The 23,064-nt window shown below is 40.4% G+C and overlaps 1 protein-coding gene across 3 annotated transcripts in view; it reads right to left on the bottom strand.

Moving 5' to 3' along the window:
- Positions 1-21,951, bottom strand: part of nfixb (nuclear factor I/Xb) — a 141,499-nt gene extending 119,548 nt beyond the window's left edge. Inside the window, exons 1-2 of one of the 3 annotated variants that reach the window (XM_040159186.1) lie at positions 21,078-21,951; positions 12,465-12,548 (exon numbers count right to left, since the gene is read on the bottom strand). In XM_040159186.1, coding sequence (XP_040015120.1) covers positions 12,465-12,548; positions 21,078-21,080 — 87 coding nt within the window. In that variant the 5' untranslated portion in view covers positions 21,081-21,951. Of the gene's footprint in view, positions 1-7,915; positions 8,052-12,464; positions 12,549-21,077 lie in introns of those variants that run through there. The other 2 variants (XM_040159225.1, XM_040159205.1) reach the window with 2 other exon arrangements.
- Between the last annotated feature and the right edge of the window lie 1,113 nt (positions 21,952-23,064).

Below are 23,064 nucleotides of genomic sequence, written 5' to 3'. Positions count from 1 at the left end.
CAAATGCTGCTACAGCTCCAATCATATTCACACGATGATAATGTCATCCCGATTAATCTGGAAGCTTTGTAATGAGGGGTCTACTGTACATATTTAGCCAGTGCAGTGAGATGTAGGTCAGACAGACAGGCAGGACAGGCCAAACAACATGCCCAGATTGTCCACACTGAAGTGACCTTGAGTGGGCCGTCAATGATCTACAACAAAAACTCTATCTATCCCTTATGACCTGTGACAGACTGATACAATGGCTTTGCACACTCCTTGTTTTGCCCAGTCAAACGTTTGAGCCCCCAGGTTCCTTTTTGTGGAACACAAAAGTTCTTGTAAATTCAATACCAGAATACCATACAACTTGTCTTTATGGAAATGTTACTTGCTGATTAAAAAGAAAGAACAGAGAATAAATTACTGTCAACGTTAGCTTGTGTGTTGATACTGGCATTGTTTCAAATTTACTCAATGCAAGAACAAAGCACGTTCAGAAACATTTCTCAGTCTTTCCTCTGTAGCACTAGACATGAAACGCAACTAACTAAACACTATGAAATGTACATTTTTCATTTTACAATCTGCAACATGACTTTATTGAATCAAATCCTTTATAGCAATGACAGTTTTGTGCTACTGGCCTTATATTGGTAGCTTTGGTAAAAATTAATAATTGATGCAAAATGCTCATATTAATTTTGCAATCATAAATTAATGTGTAGCTTCTCCCCCTGATCTTTTGTTCCATGTGTTTTTTAAAGTCCCTCTCCACTCAAAAATGTGCTTGAGCTTCACTGTGCAGAGTGATATGTTAACAATAAAGGTCTGTTTTCTCATTCATGTGCTACAGGTGGAAAGTTTCTCTGTGCTCACCTTAAATCTGAGTTTAAGAAGTGTACGTATCAGCAGGATTTTTTGACATCACAGCTAGTCTGGAAGCCAAACCTGGTTCAACATGCGACTTGAGGGAGAGAGGGAATAAATATAATTTTACTAAATTTTAGCTAGGTCATTTTTTTGTGTGTTGAAAAACAATATCAGGAGGGGGGGGTATCAAGGAGAGTCTTTTTATATATCTTAAAACATTTCTAGATGGTGTCTTTAAAGTTAATGCACCAGACTCATCAATACTAAATGATAGGCCACTTTGCAGTTCACAGGTTTTATCCGTAAAATGCACTCCCATGTAAGCCAACTCTGACAGAAATGGTGGCTGGAATTTAACACATAGCTGATACTCTCACAGGTACAAGATTGATTCAAAACAACTTGAAGCCCAGGAGGAGGGCGTAGAAACAAATACATGTGTGTGCTTCACGGTGTATCTGTGTAAACTCAAGGTTCCACACCCTCCCTCGTACACTGTCAATTTCTCTCTCTCTCTCATTGTTTCACACACACAAACACCTCGTGTGTGTCACCACAAACACCTTATCCTCAATTGCCCTGTCCGATTGGTTGTCACAACGTTCCAAATACCCACATAATGTGGGTACTGTTATTTTGATTTATGACTCAAAATCAGAGGAAAGAACATGCTGTACTGATGTCTAAAGCTTAACCATGACAAAGCTCTCAAATATTCACCAATGTATTGCTGTTTTCTGCTCATGGTTCATTCTGGTAAAGGCACACTTTGTCTTGGTGGTTTCCAAATTGAGACCAGCCCTTTGATACACACTACAGTCTACCTCCCCCCTGTTTTTTCCCCCTCTCTGCTCTCATATTATACACTAAGTATTTTGTGTTCCTCTGTATATTCTAGCTCAATTATGTAATTTAGCACCAGTGTGTGTGTGTTCAGTAGCCATGGCAACAGCACAACATATCGGCGACCACAGAACCGCGCTGGGGCCGCGGGCACTGCCAGGGTTGTACTAAAGACTAATCCATGCCAGAGGTGACATGAGTGAAGGAAAAGTGAGGCGGGTGGAGCCACCATGACACACATGAAAAGTCACACACACATAGACAGACGCGTACACACAGACACACCAGCACATTACTCTCTCCTCTCACTCCTCGCCTTCCTTTTAAAACACAAGCGCACACACTGGATATCCTCCCATTCTTCTTGGCTGGAGCCTCCCATGGCAATAGCAGTAGGAATCCATTCTCCACGGATGCTGGGACAGCTGTGCTGATATTGAATGAGACACAGTTTGTTCTGCCTCTCTCTGCATGCAGCTTGAGATAAAAACTACATGCTACTTAATTCAAATCTATAATGCCTGCTGCCAAAATGCGCTTAGCTCATCTCGTCTTCGTCTCCGCCACCAAAGAGAGCTCTCAATTTCTTTGCAAAAATTGCTGTAAATTTGCTCCTGCTGACGCATGGTAGCCCTAGTCACCAGCAGACAATAAACACAAAAAAATGTATATGACTGACAAAGACATTCATCACTGAAACCTTCAAAAGCCTCTCAAGTATACGCTTATACATGCATCATGTACTTAGCATGCAAATAAACCACAACATGCTACCAATTTTTCAGCTACAAAGATAAGAAAAAAAGCTCACAATTGGAGCACGGGGGTGTCTTAGCAGGACTACTGCCTTGTTTTAGGCTGGTGGCCTTTGGTGGCACCAATGAAACGAGGACACATTTACCCAAAAATGCCACCTTAAATGAGCTAAGCTCAAGCGTAATTTATAAAATACTTGAGTGTCTTTTAATGGTGGTGGTTTTTTCCTGGGCTGTCCTGTCACTGTCAGCATGGTATAAATGAATAAGTAAAAGGAACATGGTCTCATGGGTAATGTCTGGCATTATGACCTCCTGGTGTGCTGCGATGAGGGGAAAAGAGTGCCGGTACGGTACAAAACAGCAGCACAGCTAATCAGGGACTCCAATTTCACCCGGTACTCCCTGCCTGTCTTCCTCTCTCAGTTACAAAAGAACACAAGATAGATCAGCCCTATCTGTCAATCAAATGTACTATGAGTTAATTCTTCTGTCTGGTGGCCAAAAGCAGAGTGCTTTACTGGCTGCCGGGTCACTTTTCCGCACTGATATCTAGACAAGCTAACCTGAGTTACATTGGGGCTGTATATATAGAATCAAGCCAGTTAAACTTGTGTGCAACTGAACCAAAACCCACACTGAATCATAATTCAATATATCTATCTGATAAATGTAATACAGGAAATAAAACCAATTTTTTTTCTCCTTGCAATGTGACTTTGGTGTGCCTGCATGTGAAATGAAACAGCAGCAATTGGCTTGGAAAGGATTTTTTTTTTTTTTTTAAAGGATAAAGGTGAGATACAGTCGCCTGGAAACTGGGATCCCAGCTAATCCAGCGATAACCACTCACAGGGCTAATTGGCATGAAGACATGGCACCAAAGCTTTTAGGTGCATGTTTGCTTGTCCATGTGTATGCTTTTGCACACGCATGCATGTGTGTGTGCATGTGTGTGTCTTTAATTCTAAAAAATCCAACATTTTCTGTTTATTCAGACTGCGGTTCCATCAGATTTTAATCCTCTGAACAGCTGTTCCAACTCATTTTCCAGGCCTTGGAAGAGACAGAGAGAGAGCAGAGGGGAGGGGATGTGAGGGCCACCTCACCAAATATGTGTGAATGCAAAGTTAATGCTTCAAAGTCCAGATATTGATTGCATTAATTTAATCAGATTTTCACATAAAACAAACTAGCTCATGCTTTTCTCCTCTAAACATTGTTTTGATATTTTCTTTCAAAACACTGCTCTCCGATAAGGAGTGATATCAACTGGTAGTGACGTAAGAAAAATATAATACATCCTCTTGGACCAACATATAGCGCTGATAAAGAAAACCGTGGGCTTCAGACTGGGAGGACAAAGCAATAAATCATGTGCGCTGAGATGGTGACCTCAAAGTGATCGAAAATCATCTGTCCGATAATTAGCCCACACCAAAACAAACAGGAGCTTGCTGCTGCATGAGAAAAGCCTGAGGCCTGAGGGAAAAGTGCAGTGCAACTTACAGTCTGCACTGATGCAAATTCAGTTAATTTAAGATATAAAAGGAAATATTTCAAAATGACCACCCCCCCTTTCAACGCGGAAAATGTAAATATCAAAGTTAACATTGTGAACTACAGCTAAAAAGTAATATTTCTTGTAACCTGTTTTGCAACCTATCTATCCCTATTTCCAAAATGCGATTCGATATTTTCCTATCCACACATTAAAACACGTCTGTGAGGAACACTGAGCTTTGCAGCCAGTCTTTGGTCCTTTTGCGCTGCTGCAGGACTGCTTTGCAACGAAAAAAACGTGACGTCTGGTTAGACCATATTGCCAATAACAGGCTGCAAAAACATACAGAGAGAAAAATGCAACTTTTCATGGACAGTGTGTGAAAAATAAGAGAGGATTTTCCTGTTCCCTGCACGAGTCTACAATAATTCCAGCTGCAGGTCAGCGTGAGCGGCCCTGCAGGAGTTACCACAAAAAACATTTTCTCAAGATGGAATATATAGAAAACACATACACCTAATGCTGAATAAATAGGGACTAAATAGGACTTACCACTAAGGCATTGTTTAGAAGGTGAGTAGGGTAATACTTTAGTGTTGAGAGGGTGTTAAGAGGCGAGGAGAGCAGGGGTCAGCGTCCAGGCGGGCAGAGGGGGCAGAGGGAAGGAATAAGTTAACATGTCGCACCAGTGAAAACAGTCTGAGATGACAACATTACGAGCTGCATGAAGTACTGAACACATTTTCTAAAAATGCAATGAAACCAAAAAAAAAAAAAAAAAAGTTTTTTTAAGTGCAAGTTTGTGCTGCGTCATTGTGGGCTGCAAGGAACGAATAGCTTAGGTTTGGAGAAAGCAAATAAAACGGACAAAAATAAATAGTATTATTAATTAATCATGACAAAATAAAATAATATCAAAGACAATGTGATTATAGGCTATTTCCAAATGAAGGGGAAATTAAAAGATATGAGACATTAAAGTGGAACTGTAATAGCAGTTATTACATATATACATATATATGTGTGTTTGTGTGTGTGTATAATGTAATTTCTATTCATAACACACGAGAAGTCACACAGCAAACACGCTCCTCTCCCTCTTTCAGGGCTCTCTCTGTAATTTGCTTCCATTACGCACCGTCACATCCCAGCACGCTGCTTCTCTCCAGTTTGGCTTTTATCACAGTTAATAATTCATTCGATTGTTTACAATTGTTGCCATATCCGAGGTCCAAGCTCGAATTTTTAATTATTAACAGCAATTAGATAAACAAAATGCGCCTTTCCGTCTGCAGACGGAGCTGCAAGGGAATGCTGAATGTGTGTGTGAGTGTGTGTGTGGAGAGAGAGAGGGCTGTTTGCTCGGAGGGGGAAGTTGTTTCTTCTCTGCACAACACACACATATGGATAAAAAAATTGCAAAAATATTAAAAAAAAAAAAAAAAAAAAAAAAAATACAGTATGTGAGGTAATCCCTTGCTGCAGAGGCGCTTCCATCGTTTTTCCTGTCCAGCCAATGACAAACAGCAAACAGATACCATCATGTGCAATATGTTTACTACATTGCACTGTATGAGCTTCTGTTGCCAATTAGTTTTAATGAAGGGAAAATTACGTAGCTAAATAAAATCTCTTCTTCTCTTCGTTGAGGGATTATCTGCTGTAGCAATAAGAATTTTTATCAATTACAGATAAAGTCATCATATACCAAGTCCTGTTTGGAATTAAAAAAAACAAACAAAAAAACCTAAGGCCCATTTTATACACATAGCATATTCTAATCTGTATGCAAGATGTGTGATGCTTGTGATCATAATTTGCCAATCTGCTTCTATTTTCTTTCCATTTCTACATCTCAAGTCAACACACTAAGTAGCCTATAATAGTTTCTTCAATAAAACAAAGAATTAAGGGAAAACAATAAAATCTCCTTTCCCTTTCTGGTGTCAAGGAGAGGCCGATGTTATGATCCTAGCTGCTAATGTTTTCAAATGGAAACCAGACATGACTTGTGCTCATGAGAGGAGCAAAGAACATCCTCACAGCTTTTGGTAGCAGATTTGTCAGAGGCATATGATGGGAGGAAAACTCTTTTAATAAAAGCACTGTAAAAATCAGGAATGAATTACACATCAAACGGGACCCTGGCAGTTCACTGTCAGACGAAGCCAATGAGGGATAAACAAGTCTGCTTTATAAGAGTAAGACTTCCAGCAGCTGTATAAAATGGGCAGGTCTTTGCCACTGGTTGGCTTAATTGAAGAAAATACCTTCAAAGTCTTATGGACCTACAAAAAAAGTGCTGAAGACATTTTTTTTAAATTTATGATTTTGCTCTGCTTTGCAAAACACATACTGGTGAGAGAACTAATGACAGTTTAACACACTTGTTTGCATAAAAGATATAGATTAATAGTGGGGGTAGGAGGCGGTTGAGAATGTTGGGTTTTGCAGTTTGAAAGAAACACTTTTGTACAGCTGTGGTGCAATGCATAAAGCTGCATGCACCCATGCTGCAAATAGCTCACTGAAGAGGTTCTGCAAAGCAGTGTTCTATTTTTCTCTTCACTCTCTCTCACTATCATGAAAGTTGTACTTTTAGGCCAATATTTAATGATAAATATGGAGTTTTATTGCAAGTGAAATGTCCTCTAAATAAGATTAATTATGAATAAAGCATGAAAAAATAAAAATAGCTAGAATATCACTAAAGAGCAATTTAAATTTAATCAAAATTAACATTTAAAGTAACATTTATTACAGCTCACACAGGTGTTATTTTAGTGTCAGGAGTTTCCACAATAGAGTGTGCTAATAGTACAATACTGCATTAGAAGCAATGAAGTAACAATAAAAATAGACTTTGTTAAATATGAACTAGCAGTCCTTTGTATTTTTTAATATAAATAGCAGGTAAAAGCCAAGGCAAGTGTTTAAAAGTGAAGTGATGACAGTCTTTAGAATAAGGCGTAGTGCTACCTGAAAAAACACGTTAGAGGAGGCAATTTTACAATAACAAAATTAAATAGCCAGTGACATTTATTGTGTAAAGTTAGTCTAAATGAACTGTAAGGTGAAAGGTAACAGCGCACTGCTGTCTGCACTCGGCTCATGAGGGGAAAAAACAGGGAAATGAATAGACTGAGGTTGAATAAAGAAATAAAAAGATGTACACTGATCTATAGGTATAAAATCAATGTAGTCCCTGTGTTTTTAGTTAACTTGTAACTACACGTGTTGCAAGAGCAAAAACTTGAAAAAGTGTCACTGATGCAGCAGAGCGCCGGGACAACACCGTATCAGAAGATGCATGCAGAAAGTCTGTACTGTTCTTCACAGTTTATAAACACGCGCGCACACACACACACACACGCACGCACACAAGCACACAGGCACGCACACACACACACACACACACACACACACACACACACACACACACACACACACACACACACACACACACCAGCTCCAATCTGTCGCTTCTCCCGGTCTCAGCTCCACATGAAAGCAGCTCTAAAGGCGGCGGTGTGCGCCCTGCTCTCCTGCAACTCCTCTCACCGGCCAAAAAAACTCCTGCGAGCTTCGACAGTTGGAAAAATCTTTCAGCAGTAACATTAAACTCCAGTCCACATTCTGTCTATCCCTGTGCTCTGCTTTCTCCTCCTCCCGCAAGCTCCCCTCCTTCTTTTTTATATGAAATACATTTCGGGAGAAGCGCCATTTTCTCTCCAAAACCATGTGCGATGGAAACGCACAAGAAACTTTCATGCGGCAGAAACGCGCTCCGAGACGGGACAAGTGTCGGAGAGTTGAGGTGAAGGTTCACACTGAGTCAGATAGCATAATACAACAATGAAACACATGGAAAATAATAGACAGAGGTAGCGCAATAAAAACCGGCGTCCGCACTACAGGCTATACCCAAACAATGAAATAAGAGAAGACAATTTACCTGTGTCAAGCAGTACGGGGAGTACATGGTTATTTTTAGAAAGGAGGGTTGGAGAGCTTATTTAAGTTGGATGGAAGCTCGGTATAGTGCTGCATTGCAATCGCTCGCCGTCCTGTTTCTCTCACTCCATGCTGCTGCAGCTTACAGTAACCCCGCCTAGAAAGTGAAAGCTTGCACAAACTTTCAGGGAAAAAACTTTGTCTCCCTCCCCTCTCCTCTTTGAAGGACTTCTATCGCTCTCCTCTTTGTAACTAATTCTTCTGTGAGGCAGCTTTTTTTATTTTTATGCAGATTCATCAAGGTGTTTTTGCCAGCACCTCTGATTTTCGAAATGAGGTGCATAAAGCTTTCTTTTTGATGAAATCTTAGGTTGCTATCCGAGCCGCTACGCAGGCTATATCCGCGCTTCCCAGCATCTTTTACATGGTAATGTTGTGCTTGAGTTGCGTTTATTGACTCGTCCATTACATGATCTGAAAATGCAAATAATCATCGGGGAACAGATGAGTCGTTCAGTGCGTGTTTAATGTATATGTAGTTACACTTCGACGCGAGGGAATCACGTAAACGCATCATCAGAATAGATCAGAGAACTGTAAAAGCTGCAAGGCAAAATAGGAATAAGCTCCACATATAGTTTGAGAACTGTGAAATTTTTTTGTGGCTTATGTTGAGAGAAATAGCGACATGGACACAAACACTAAAGAGATGAAAAAGTCCCTGATCCGACTGACAAAATACTTTATTAACAATGTATATAATGGACAAGCCATGTAAGATCATTTATTCAGATGCATGAAAACTTGATCTGTTTTAAAATATTCTGTTACTGATCCTGATGTGAGGATTTCAGTTCCCACACACTAAAAGCTCAAGTCTGCACTTAAATTCATTTGCAGGGATTTGAATCAATGCATTATCTCATCACAGCCATAAAGTTAAGTCTATTTATTTACTGAACCATATTTGACCTAGTCTGGAACCCGCAACTGTAGTTTAAAAGCCAGTGAAGTGAGTCCAAGCCAAACAGTTACTGCAGCATTCACTATGAAGTAGAAAACTAGCAAACAGTGAAGACAGACATATAATCACAGCCTCTGAGCAGTATCAAAATACAAAACTGTACTAAATTGGGGTGTGTGAGGAAACAGAATCTCTCTCTCACACACACAAACAGTAGTGAGTGATAAACATATCACATAAAAATTAAGCTTCTTGGACCAGGTCCTGAGTGTGGTACAATGGGAATTTGGGTGGGAGTGAAGTCATTGTAAAGAAGCAGAGCTGAAATTTTGGGCCTGACATTGGAGTCCCACAGATTTATGGGGCCCACTGCTAGTGCATTTCTACCGCAAGCCTCTGCAGGCGAAACAAAGAGATCTGGGCTCTGTGTGGCCAATTACTGCGCACAGCCAGATGCGCGAGCCAGAAACGCAGGCGGAGAGGGAGAAAGTGTGTGGTCAGGAGTGTATGTGTACCACAAAAATGTAACCCCCTTGCTTCACCACCAAACAAGGTTATAACACCAGCATTCCTTTCTCTGAATATGATACTAATATGAAACATACATACACAGACACACCCTATTACACACACCTATTGGTTTCCGTTTAGGCAGGTGTACTGATACCATAACCACTGCCTGCTACATTTGAGGGATTCTCTTTGTTTTCAGCTCACTTCTGCAGCAGAGTCATTAGAAGCACAGTAAGTGCAAAAGATTACGAAGAGCAGTTAGACAGGGATCAAAACCTCCCTCCTTTATAGAGTCGACTTGCATGCAACACACGCAAACACTCCTCTGCCGTGGCTCCTTAAATGAGCCACACATTTAGTGGTCTGTGTGAGTAAATCTCTCATTTAGTAACACATGGTAGAGCCATATGCTACGGTTGGTGGGTCTGCTGTGGCTCTGCTTTTTCACATGCTTCGAATATACATATTTACCACCGCTCCAGAGCGGCCAGCGCAGTGATGACTTCACCCATCAGCTCAGAGTTGTACAGTTGCTTTAAAAACTGAGGCTTTCACTGATAAATGATCAGAGAAGTCAGTTTATCCCTGTCCTAACAATCCTCAGGTCTGCAAAACAGGTTGTTCAAGGAGAGTAACCGCAAATTTGCCTGAAACGAACACACACAGCATCATAACACTGCCAGTGATCATACCCCACCTGGCTGTCTGTTTTAGAGTAAAAAGAGATGGGGTACCGCACAGGGGAGATAAGCAAAAGTATTGTTGTTCTGTTTGGTTGAGCAGATGTCAGTTCTAGTAGCTCACAGTTTACATAAAGTGCACATGTAGGACTCCCTGATAAATCTGAGGGGGTTATAAGATCACTGTAAAAATCTCCTTCTTACCAAGTCTTTTTTGAACGTAACTTGTGCCCTTATGCTCTTAAAAACAAGTGAAACTAGAATTACTGCCTCACAGTTGTACGTCTCTGCCAACCAGTCAAGTTCCAGTTTACATCCATTTCTGTCCAGACTCATAAAATATATGGAGTGAAGACTTTGAAGGAATTTAGGGAAATATAAATAAAATTGATTTGACTTGACTTTGTAAAGCTTTATTGTTCTTGTCCTACTGCATGTCTACTGTATTAGTGTGTGAGTTCATTGAGAGAAGCAACAAACAGAGTCCGATTCCTTGTATTTGTTCACAAGTTTAGCCAATAAAGCTGATTCTGATAGGACAGAGAGCTGTAGCCATGACAGTAGACAATGCTTTCAATATGGATGTTTCTGCAAAGAAGCTAAAAATTCTAAAATGTGGCTGCCTCACACACATCTTCAACCCGGCAGCACAGAAGATCCATACAATCCCCAAAGTTTCAAGGTGGGCTCCCAAGTTAGTGTCACCAATTTGGTATCTGATCAAATGTGAAATATGGTCACCATCTGCCCTTCTGTTCCTGAGTTATGGCTTTGATTAATGGCCAGACAAGTGTTTTTGCGGAACATTAGGATGTCACAATGAAGTTGACCTTTGACCTTTTGGATATAAAAGGTCATCACTTCATCATTTTATCCTGTTAGAGATTCGTGTGAGTGGAACATTTTAAAGTGTAAACATCAGCTTGTCGCTTGCTCTCCGGCTGGCAAACTATCAAATGATGACATTGTTTCTACATGAACTCAATCCCAGTTTAGCATTTCTGAATTGCAATTACTTGTTACTTATCAGCCGTTATATTCACTAATATCGATACATCTACGATAAGCTAATATTGGCCTGTCCCATTTATCAGTGTAGTTGTAGTTTTTAGGGTTAAATTATAGACAGAATTGACTTGATTACATGGAGATGTTTAACAGTGATGACCAAAGAGATATGACAGAAAACCAGAAAATTATGTTTCTTTTTTCTTACTTTTTTCACTAGATACCTTGACTGCTTCAGGCCTCTATAATTGTTCAAACAAAACAATATGAGAGGGAAAACTGCTTGTACTGTAACTCACGTCCAAAGTACAAGGTCAGAACCTGTGACAATGGGTTGCAAGTAGAATTTTCTTCACCCTTCTAAGGGTCACAAGCCAAAAAGGTTGGGGCTTCATTAACTAAACAATAGCATAGAAAAATCTTATACTCTGGGGTTGTGCCGCTTCCAAAACAGGGTGTTAAATTCATATTTCCATTCGGTTTTAATACACTTTTTCAAAAGTGATCGCACAGTCATCTTTAGCAGTTCTTCAAAGAACCCTGACACGTAGGCCAGGCACACACACGCACTCATACACAGAATAAAGACAGAGAAAGAAGGGAGCCATGATGCACTTTATACAACACTAAGCCCCCAACACCAGACCTCCTGGTGAGAAGTTGGAGGTGAACACCCTCCTGTGGATGTTCTTGAACTCACTGCCCCCGGAATCCAATACAGCTCCACCAACGCTCCTCCCCCTCTCGAAATGTCTCCTCTACCAGCCGTGCTACTCAATTACAGCCATAATGGTTCATTTCTGTACCCCGAGACACATGATACACTGTAGCAACCCAGATTCTCTGTTAGACTTGGCGTAAGTCTTAACTCTGGGAAACAAAGACTGTAGCCTAGAAAACTGCTGGCTCCCACCTCATTAACAATCACATTTTCAGTCATCCACAGCCCCCCCACCATTACCATTTTATATCACGTCTATCGTTGTAAATCCACAGTGCTCGCTGAGTGGATTTTTCTTCTTTAAAAAAGCTGCTCACTCTCTTTCTGACTTTGTATTCCTTTCGTTTTATACAACTAAGCATGCTGCACATTATCGTTATAATTTTCACTCCCAGGGGGCGAGGGCGCCTCGGTGAAGTTGCAAAGGCCCCCTTTTTTTCTTAAATGTGCCTGTGGAAATAATGATTGTAATGGTTTGCAGCTGAGTAGAGGGAGCTGTGAATGACATTATGATTATGGTGCAATTACCAAGAGCATGAAAACAGACTGTCAGTCACAGTAATGAGGAATGACTCAAATAACACATTGAGTACCAACACATGAAATAATACTACTACTACTAATAATAATAATAATAACAATAACAATAATAATAGATGCATACCCTGTATGAATCTGATACTACAAAGCATTCAGGCATCCCAGGACCTCTGGAGGGTTCTTCGTTCAACAGAAAGGTTTCGGTTGCCTGAAATGTAACACAACAGTCATTTATTAATTTATTCATTAGTTCACACTCTTTTTAGGTTCACAGAACTTAAAAACAAACCTCAAAGCTGGCTTCAAAGCTGTAAAAGCAGATTTTTGATATTAGAATCTTCCTAATCTTGCTGTTTTTCCTTTTGACCTATTTAATATCCATAACTACTAAGGAAACAGCGTTTTTCACCATTACATTCTAAACACACACACACACACACACACACACACACACACACACACACACACACACACACACACAGCTGATGGTGTGTGCTGCCTGCCTGAGCCCATATGCTGTGCAGGCCTGAGGCCCGGCTCTGACAGTCACCACCACTTGAATGGGGAGCAATGTGTTTAGCTGCCGTACCCGCACACAATACTCCAACACAATGGCATTTCCTGTCCCTGCTATTTCACCTGCATGGTCACTTTTCTGTCAGCATGCACTGATTCAGCACAAATCATTCACATACGCGCAGTCACATACTACACATGCTCACATTGGGCACAGACTCACACATGCAGAGGCCATACGTCTGCCCACATACAGACAAACATGGGCCTTTGGCCACGCTATAGGCCCTATATCGCACTCACTGATAGATGCAGCTAAAGTATTTATTCTAAGTGTTTGTTTCTATTCGGTGCGGTTCATTTGTATGCCGTGGGCCGCGCCAGCAGAGACTCGGGCTCTGAATGAGCATCCATTGCAGTTCTGCTGTCAATTGACGAAGCCAGGCCAGACAACATGGATGGGAGGGAACCACAGACTGAGGATCTGGATCAAGGATAGCAGTTCTGCCTGGTTAGCTAGCCCTTGGCAAATACACTTTAGTCCAAACTGGCACAAATTGGTTTTTGACAGGCTAAATATGAATGTCTTTTTTGGAGGTCAACAGAACCTGTTAGACGAGGGTTAAAAATAGCTAGGTTAACGAAAATAACTCTGGTTCCGAGATTTAAGGGGAAGGACGTTTTACTGACAATGGGACCAGGAGACTTTAGTTGCTGGATAGAGAAGGAGAGGAAAATATCCTATTTTTCCTATCCTAGAACTTTACATTTTGATCTCTCAACATACCTTAAGCAGAAACAAACAAGGACCCAAAACAGGAACAAACATTGCTCATAGCCAGCAACAAAATGTAAAGTTATACTATTTAAACTGGCATGTGAGGTAAACAATTTTTCAGGGAATTCAAACAGACATTCGGTTACTTAAGCATTTACATATGCACACGGTGACACGGGATTGCACTTGAACAAATACATGCGCAGACACATGCATAAACACACAGCACTATAATAAGTCCCAGACTTGGGCTAACCAAGCTGTGGCTGGAGACACAGGCTATTCATATCCTCCAGAATGAGAGGCTACAGCTTGAGTCTTTTCCCTTTCCCTCTTACTCTAACGCAGGAAGGGCATCTCTGTTTATGATTTCACTCAATATCTGTGGCAAAAGGTCTCAAAGGCAGACTGATTAACATAGGATTAACATTCGTTTTGTTTAGCATAGCCTCTCCTGCTCGCAAAAAGTTTAACGGGGGGCCACATGAAGCATTCATTTGGTTAAACAAATTTAGAATACAAGTCATCCAACTGACTAAGAAAACACTACTCGCGGCATTCAGCCTCAGCATCCAACCTCTGGCCTGTCATCATTAATATGTGGGGAAACACTACAGGAAAACAATTTTAAACCATTGGTCCCACTAAATGGTGCCCTTGTCAAGTTCCCTGGGCTTTCTGATAAGCTCTTAAACTGGCTGGCACAGCTGAAGGATATATTTTACTCTGTTGGTAATCACAGAGTAGCACAGAACAAGACATGCTGGTATTTCTAGTTACTTCTTTCTGACAGGTTTTAGTCATTCATTTAAGTTAAAAAATGATTTGTATTGCACAGACAATAAAGTTTGAAAACATGGGTCATTTAATGCATGAACCGTCTCTCTGTCCACATCTTTCTACCTCTCTTTAACTCTAACCCTCAGAAAAAGGCATCATTTGTTTGAGGGCTGATTGTTTGATGTAGCTCCCACCAGCACTGGCCCCTTTTCCCCCTCTCTGTCAGTTTTTATGGAGCATGGTATAAATAATATATATGTGTGTTTTTATATATATATATATATATATATATATATATATATGCAGCATATGCCCAATCCATATGGCCAGCCTAGAGCTAAAATAGTTGCAGTTCCCCTTGTAATTAACACTTAAAAACTTCTAGAAATCATTTGATGTCTGGGATGTGGACTGTTGGTTGTCAGACTTTATCGATAGATTGGAGACAATGTCTCACAAAGTGGAAAAGAGGATGATAACATTTTACAGCCTTGGTTAAAGGACAGAAGAAAACATTGGTCTTGGTGAATGCCACAGTTTAAATGTCCTTATTATGTACTGTACAATGTATTACAGGGTAATTTCAATTATTCGAAAAATTTAAATATTTGCTTCCTTACTAGATCTGATCTGAGGAGACGGGTTAAAATCTCATGTCTTTGTATATGAAGTCGCCCCATTTGTGACCTCAGGACTCTATATGTTACCCAGTGATTTGATCACATAGTGTTTCCAACACAAACCTTAAGGGAAAAATTTACCTAAACCTTTTATATCTGTTATTCAGCTGTGGGTTACATCTTCAAAGGTATTCGAAGTTATTGTGGAGACATCGGACATCTATCAAATCATAGAAGAGCCTTTGAAGCGGCTATAACTAATACTTTTTATGATAAAAATGCATCAAAAGATTATACGTAGTGTGAGAAGGGTCGGTCTTACTGATGAACCCATAGAGAATTATCCTCTGACTCTGCAGTTCCCCTCAACTCTTTTGGGCTTTACAGCATCTCTCATTGTGTTGGTCCTCTGGCTGGCAACTTTACTATTTTGGTTCACTCTCATCGTGCTTTCGGCCACACGAGGCTAAATGAAAAAGCTTTGATAAAACCTTTGTGAGCTGTGGAAACAAAAAACAGAGCTACAAGAGAGGGAATACTAGCCTTACATTTTTAAGGTGGTCAGGAAAACGACTCAAGTTGAATGCTAATGTTGTTGAATATCTGCTGGATGTATAAATAGGTAGCTGTTTGCTAACACGTTCACCATATGAAATTAAAAAGTGATAATATGTTAGTTTTGCATTCTCAGTTTGTATCCATTGCCAAAAAATCAGTTATTGCAAGTTTTAAAGATGTAAACTGCTACTGAAATAATAATAAGGTTTTTATTTTACATTTAATTTTTGCGTTAGTAATGCTTTGCATCTGAATTACAGAGTAACATATGTTCTAAGTATGGGTCCGGAGTTCCGTCCAAATTGAAAAAAATACAACTACTAACACTTCAAACGCTGCCTTACTTACTCGATGTATTTTGCTTGTTTAACCTGTACATGAAAACAAATGTAAAAAGGAACGAAAAACCTCGCAGCTTGGATATTGTTCACCAAGAAACAGGACATAACTCACCTAAAACCACAACTTGTCATTTTCACATTTCTGTGTATATTAATGAGATTAACAAGTGTTGGTGCTAAACTTGGCTAAACTCAGTCTCAAAAATTAAAACAAATGAGCATATTTCCCCAAATGTTTATCTATGAACCAATTTTTAAAGCACTGTTGCTGATTGACAAATATACTCCTACAGTCATGCTAAGACGCCTATACCGAGCTTCCTTTTGCAGGACAATAATGTTTTCAGAGCGGAGACATTCGTCCTGTGATGTCCACAGTCCCTCAGCTGTGCTTTGCTTGCTAATATCTTTCTGATAACTCAAGACTCAAGAGAAATTTATTAACAACCAACCCATATACAAGTACACAGTAGGGATGGAATTTCATTTCTTTAGGGTCATTGTTGCTACATTTAACTTTTAAGCAGTGCAAAACAAGGCAGTCAACCTAAGGTGCCAAGACAAAACAGTCTTGACCAAATATACAATAAGTCTGATCTAATTGGGATGCTTAAATTGGCTGTCTTTCATTGCCCTGGATTAATCAGAGTATACAGTATATACACATGGCCCACCAACCCTGTCTTTCTCATTCTCTTTTTCTTATACAGACACACAACTACACAGAAACAACCTTGGTCTTCTGGATACACAACAATCCATAAGAGACAGGTATCTTCACAGTTTAACAACCTTCTGATCCCAACCTCCTAATCATTTGCAGCATCGACTCTGTGAGCTCAACAGTTTCTAGAGCACCAGAGACTTTTCTTCTGCTGCGGAACATAACTGACATCTTCTCCAGTCCCACTCCATTCAGCCTTAATTGTATTCTCATTCTTCACCTGGTAACAAGCTAACAAACCTGTGCAGATGTGGCAAGCACATCAAAGAGAGGGAGGGATGGGAGTTGGAACTTGTTTGTAGAAAAAAATGTGTGAGGGAATATGAAAGGGGAAATTTACGTTGTGTGAGTCCAAGCCAGTGCCACCTCAGGGAGAAATGCTGGAAAAATGTGATATTTTACACCTACATCTCAGGAGGTGAGGAATAAGAGACAGGGAGGGGGGAGGCAGTAATTAGAGCAGTGTGTGTGTGTGTGTGTGTGTGTGTGTGTGTGTGTGTGTGTGTGTGTGTTGTTATAAAGGATTTTTATATGTTTCTAGGGCTTGCCACTGGTTCTTTTTCAGCATTCAATTTGGTATAATGCATTCGATGCCAGATTATTAAAAATGCTAAACCTGGTTTCGAATGCTAAAAAAGTGTTGAAAATTTAAACAAATATGCTAATATTGTTATAGTGATAAATAGCTGGCAAGCTCTGTTTAATGAATAATGCTATTGGCTCTAATTCCTCATTAAAACCCTAAAGAGAAGAGTGAAGACAGAAAATACATGTATTGTTGTTGTGATTTTTTTTTTTTTTCAAATTAAACTCCGAAGGCAGAAGATACCAACACCTTCCCAAATTAAGTAGATTCAAATTACTCAGTTACACAGCTGGTGTGCAGTCTGGGGTGTCTTGTGAAACCAATTAATGTGAGGGTTAAGTCTTGATAAAGTAATTGAGGCATGAGAAATGAGATGGAAGCGTTAGGAATGTTATGTGATCAGCCTGAGCTTGACGAGACAAAGTAAGACTTCACTTACACTGCAAAAAAAAAAATCTATCCCAGAGTCAAAAACAAATTAAAAAGATGTATCAGTGTTGTGTGATGTGCTTTGTTGTTTCCAAAGCAAACAAATCTGATCTGATCCAGGGTCTTAAATCAAATTATCTTCATACTTGAGTGGTCTGCTTTTTTTCAAGATATGGTCACTTGTTTAAAGAAAACTCTACAACTGTACTGGGAACAAGTGAGATTACCTCACTCCAGTGTTTGTCTTTTCACTTTTGTACATTTTCAATACTCGCATAAACAAGTTGTCATTGAGAGGGGCTGCAAATGTAATCCTGCTGCCTCTACCTGCACTAAGTGCTCTCCAGTAACAAGTTCATCACAGCACTTTGGAATTAAAATTACTCTTCATCTTTTCAAGAGTACTTGCTCCATGAGATGAGGTACTACTTATAAAAACAGCTGTCTCTGTAAAAGTGACTGTTTTAATTGAAAGGCATGAAAAAGCAGACAGCATGCTAAATGCACTAGGGCTGAAGAGGACTGACCTGGAATAGTGGCAAATAAAACAACAAAAGGAGCATTGAGCTACCTTTACGCTTCTCAATGTTTTTGTTGGCCTATACCAAGTAAATCCTTGGGTTTATGTCTTATTTTCAGATTAACTAATGAAAAATTATAAATCCTCATTATGCTACACTTATTAACCTGAAAATTAAAGGAGCAACACTGATTTTACACATTAAGGACAGTTTACATGTCATGGAGATCACTACCCAACCTGTGAATTACAGCGGTGTAACATCTTTCTAAAGCCTGAGAAAATTATCCCGATGATGTGATACCATCAAATTTATCTTGAGTCAAGCTTGAGACATGTAATATCTGACACAAAACCTGCATTACTAAGTGTGGGAAAGGAGCTTAAAAGAAGGGATGAATGCAGGATGCTGATTAATTGAACGGGAAAAGCAAGATCCAGTTTTTCTGGAGTTACCAAGAACTAAAATTCAAGATACCTCGGCATCTACTGCTTCAGTTTTGATCATTCTTTTTTTAATCCGTCTCTCGTGAGTCCCTCCAACTTCATGGAGCTGGAATACTAAATCACTGTCATGCCCCTTAAAGTCTTGCTTTTCTGTGTCTACCATTTGCTTGGCTTTTTAAAAAATGTGTCTGCAAACAATTCTGGCGAACAACTCCTTAATTAACAAAAGTGACACTTTCTTAAACTTTGGATTCATTTAGTGCAACAAGGATGTCACATCATAGAAGTATCCCATGGTTATGCCTCTCGATCTGTCCTCGATAGCCTCTGTGCTAAACCATGCTAAAATAGCTACAACAGCTTAAAAACCAATCAATCTGACAAACCCTATCTGAGCTCACTATCCTAATATTTACGCTGTATGACCGTATATCAGAGTTTCCATCTTTAAAAGACGGCAAAAGCCTACACGCCACATAAGCTATCATTGCCTGCTTGAAGCCTTATTTATTTTTCCAGGGAAATGTCAAGGCCAGGACAAACATAATAGCATAATATTCTGTATACAGTGAGGGATGACATCACTGGCAGCAACAGCCAAGAAGAAGATCACACAAGACTGGAAAACCGCTTGTCTGATCATCATGTGGCAGGCTGCGTACACACAGAAACACACAAACGGTGTGGGATGTAATTACCCCAGCTATATACACAGCCCTCCACGATTACTGTATTTGCGGCTTAACCACCTATACTAGACACATATGCTGACCATGGAGGAATATTGCTTATTACAAAGGTCTAATATATCTGGAAATTATCATTTGGGACCAAACATGTCATGTTTACAATCAATAACCTGCAGTACCACAGATATAGATCATCTGTACAGAAAATTAGTGTTTGTGGGTCTGAGATGGAGCATCAGCCTCGTGGGGAAGCTAACTGAATCCTGACACTGATTGACAGATGCCTCCAGTGTATTCTATCTAAACTAACATGCAACTGAAATGTTTGGCAAAAATTCATAATATAGCCTTCCCTTAAAAAAAAGAGGTGAGTTGCTGCTATAAGTAGGAGAATAACAAGTCGAGATAATCCCATGTGAGGCCTGTCCTGAATTCTGTATCATTTTACTGATGAGCTTCTTGGGCAGCTGCCATGTCAGTGAGGATGCTCGTAAACAAATAATTATTCATACTAATAATCTTCCATATTCATGGGCAAATAAGTTCCCTTCCTGGTGTCTAAGCAGCTCCAAGGTTGTATGTGGGAGGTGTCCCTAACTATGCCTGACTTGACTCATTTCATGCCAAAAAAAAGGTCAAGGATATGTGAGCTACATATCATAATTCTGTACAAAACAGAGTTTTTATTACTAATTTTGAAACCTATAAAAGCACTGCATTCAAATGCATGTTTTCGAGACTTCACAGGGAGTACATTTTTCCAATTTAAACAAATATCCTGTTAAGGGCGAATGGGGATAAAATAGGAAACAATAGCCTAACAGATTTTCCTAGGGAAGTATTCAGTCAATTCAAATTATAAGGAAACCACGAATAAAATGTCAAATGTTGATCTATCCTAAAAGAATTCTATAAGTGACCAGATTCCCGGCTTAAGTATCACAAACTTGTACTTTGTGATGTCACAGGATTTCCCTGAATTGCACAAATAAATCACCCGCGTAATGAAGGAAATGGTCTAAACCGCTGTGCGTAATTACGCACAAATCAAATAGGCACATAATTGAATATCGGCGCAAATAAGAAGTCCCATCCTCTTATAGCCAGGTTTCAAAACTATGTTAAACGTTGCCTTTAGGTGAAATTTGGGTTCTGGGGGCTCTCTATGACGCCTCCTTATTAGCAACTTACACTACATGCGATAGCGCAGATCATATACGTATGTGGCTATAAATAGTCCTCAGACAGCCCCACATCAGAGACCACTGCAATGAAGGGAGGCATGTTCTCCATGTGGATAAAACGGCAGAAGGCAGTGGGCATCCGGCGGTGAAGTGAGAGGGCTGGACACTGATTTGGCCAGGAGGTTGGAAAGACATTTTGGCAACATGTTACGTAACTATTAAAATAAGGAGTTTTATGTTTTCCTAACAGCGACATCATTTGAAATGTACATTTAGAATTTCAGCAAGGCAAAATCCCCCTATTTAAAAAATAACCATTATACCATAATGAGTCTAACTGTGATAGTAAACATATACAGGTAGGTGGAGGGACTTGGCAAATTCTTTGGTGACTTTTACCCATTAGCTACAAGTAAATAACTAGCACACACAAAAATTTTAAGTGGGTAAACTCAGCCCACTAAACTTTACTTTAAAGTTGTCTCTGTAGATCATTAAATCTATGACAATGAATCTGAAAGCTGACTGCATAAATGAGAAAATTATTGGTTTACATAGCACGTACCATTGTGGTATAGGGAAATGTGCCAACACTCTCAAAGACCCATTTTCCACTCTGAAAAGTTCGGCTTCCAAAAAAGTGTGTGTGAGAGAGAAAGCTGCTCGGTTTCTTGTTCAGCTGGGCCTTACACCGGAAGCATGAGAGCCCTAATACACGGCCTGCTGCCCGCTAAACTTTTTTTCTTTTTTTTTCAAATTTGTAGTCAACTCTTCTCAGTCGATGCAAAGGAGGACAGAGCCGTATAATCCAATTCGTCTGCTTCCCGACTTCTTCATGCGAAGTTTTTATGTTCGGTTTCAACTCTTGATATTTCCATGAAAATCGTGGGTATCAAGGTTGAGCTCTCCTGTCGGTGCGCGCTGCTTCTCTTGAGTCTGTCCCGGTACTGTAATGTCTACCGAGTGGCCGCGCTCTGTGCCACCGACACAGTCACCGTCTGAGCCCGAGTGACAGAGCAGGAGCTGGCTGTGCACCGACAGTAAGTAGCCTGCACTCTCTGCTTACGCGCTCACCAAATCAGCTGTTGCTATTGCAGAGGGGACGAAGCCGCGCGCTTTCCCTTGTGCATGTTCCGACTTTGCTGATGTGAAAAAGTGGAATTCCTCCCCGGTCCTCCTCCACCTGTTCCTCAGTGTCCGGAGAAAATCGCGGAGAGAACGGCTTCCAAAACAAAACTCACCATGTGGCAGCGCGGATGTCGCAACACCAGAGCCATCAGAGTTGGTGAGACTAGCGGGACTTAGTGGGCAATGCCTGCCGGGACTGTGTATAGGCTAAACCCAGTAACAAGGAGGTTAAATGCACGTCTCCTTGTGTATCCCTGTGTGAGACACCGAGCAGCCAAAATCAAGTAAACAAAGGCTAGAAATTTAAACACAGCGTGGCTGCACGCACGCACCAGCGAGGACGTGCGGTGTCCTGTGGCCGCGGCCGGAGAAGCGGAGCACAGGGCTGGTGAATTATTAATAACTAGAGCGGTTCACAGTCTGTCGTGCTCAGTGAGTAACCAGGGCGGCAGCTGGGGGTTTAGAGGAATTAAATACGGGCTCAGAGTAAACCATGGACGCAGGGGATTAATAGCTCTCACCGGCAACAGTGTAGGGGCAGCTCGGGGCCGACAGAGAGGGCGGGAGGGAGCGGAGGTTAGGGAGCGGTGGGGGAGGCAGTGGTGATGGCAGGTTATGATGAACTCAAATATTTTCTGAGCGTGTGACATGTAAGATGAGTGGCAGCTGTAAAGGTCGCTTTGAAAACTTTATATGCAGCCTTTATGCATGTAGACCCGTGTGGTCATTTAAATGTTTGGTAAAATATGAATGGTGAACAGCACACCGTTTAAACAGAACTGCACTGATAATTATATTTATTATATATGTGTATCGTATTTTCAAAAAACGATTCACAATCCAAAGCAACCCCCCCCCCCCCCCAATTAAAAGACATTATCATCCCATAACTCGAGTTTGTCAATGCTACACTTAGATGCGTAAATTCCTCCAAGAAAAACATTTAAGTTTAAAGGTATAAAAACAGGTTAAACTGAGTCTGGGAGTTATTCGTCATACAATCATAATGATTGGAGAGACCTGTATAATTGCATGCCTATGGTTGGAATAAAGTCAGAAGGTTCAATGGTGACTAATGTGTCTTGCCTTAATTAAAAAAATTGTTAAACCTATTCGCCGTATTGCCCCCTGATTTTATCTCTGCTAACTACTGGACTGCAAGCTCGATAGTCCACATTCATAAACCACAGTCAAGCTATAAAAACTTGTCTGTTCTGCTCCGTTTAGGTGGACCTTTGATCATTTTGACCTGAATAAAGCGATCAATTTGGGCAGATAGGTTAGAGATAGCAGGTGCTGAGTCCTGGCTGGAGTATGAGCACAATATTTATTCACCACAAACATCTAATTAGGCCCGGAAATTCACACTCCTTTAAGAATGACTGGCTTGTTCGGGAATAAATGACCAAAGTTAGGTTTTGTCC

Source organism: Xiphias gladius, chromosome 3 (genome assembly GCF_016859285.1).
Source record: "Xiphias gladius isolate SHS-SW01 ecotype Sanya breed wild chromosome 3, ASM1685928v1, whole genome shotgun sequence".
NCBI lineage: Eukaryota > Metazoa > Chordata > Actinopteri > Istiophoriformes > Xiphiidae > Xiphias > Xiphias gladius.
Note: the sequence above shows the minus strand (reverse complement) of the source record. Positions and strands in the feature narration are given on the sequence as shown.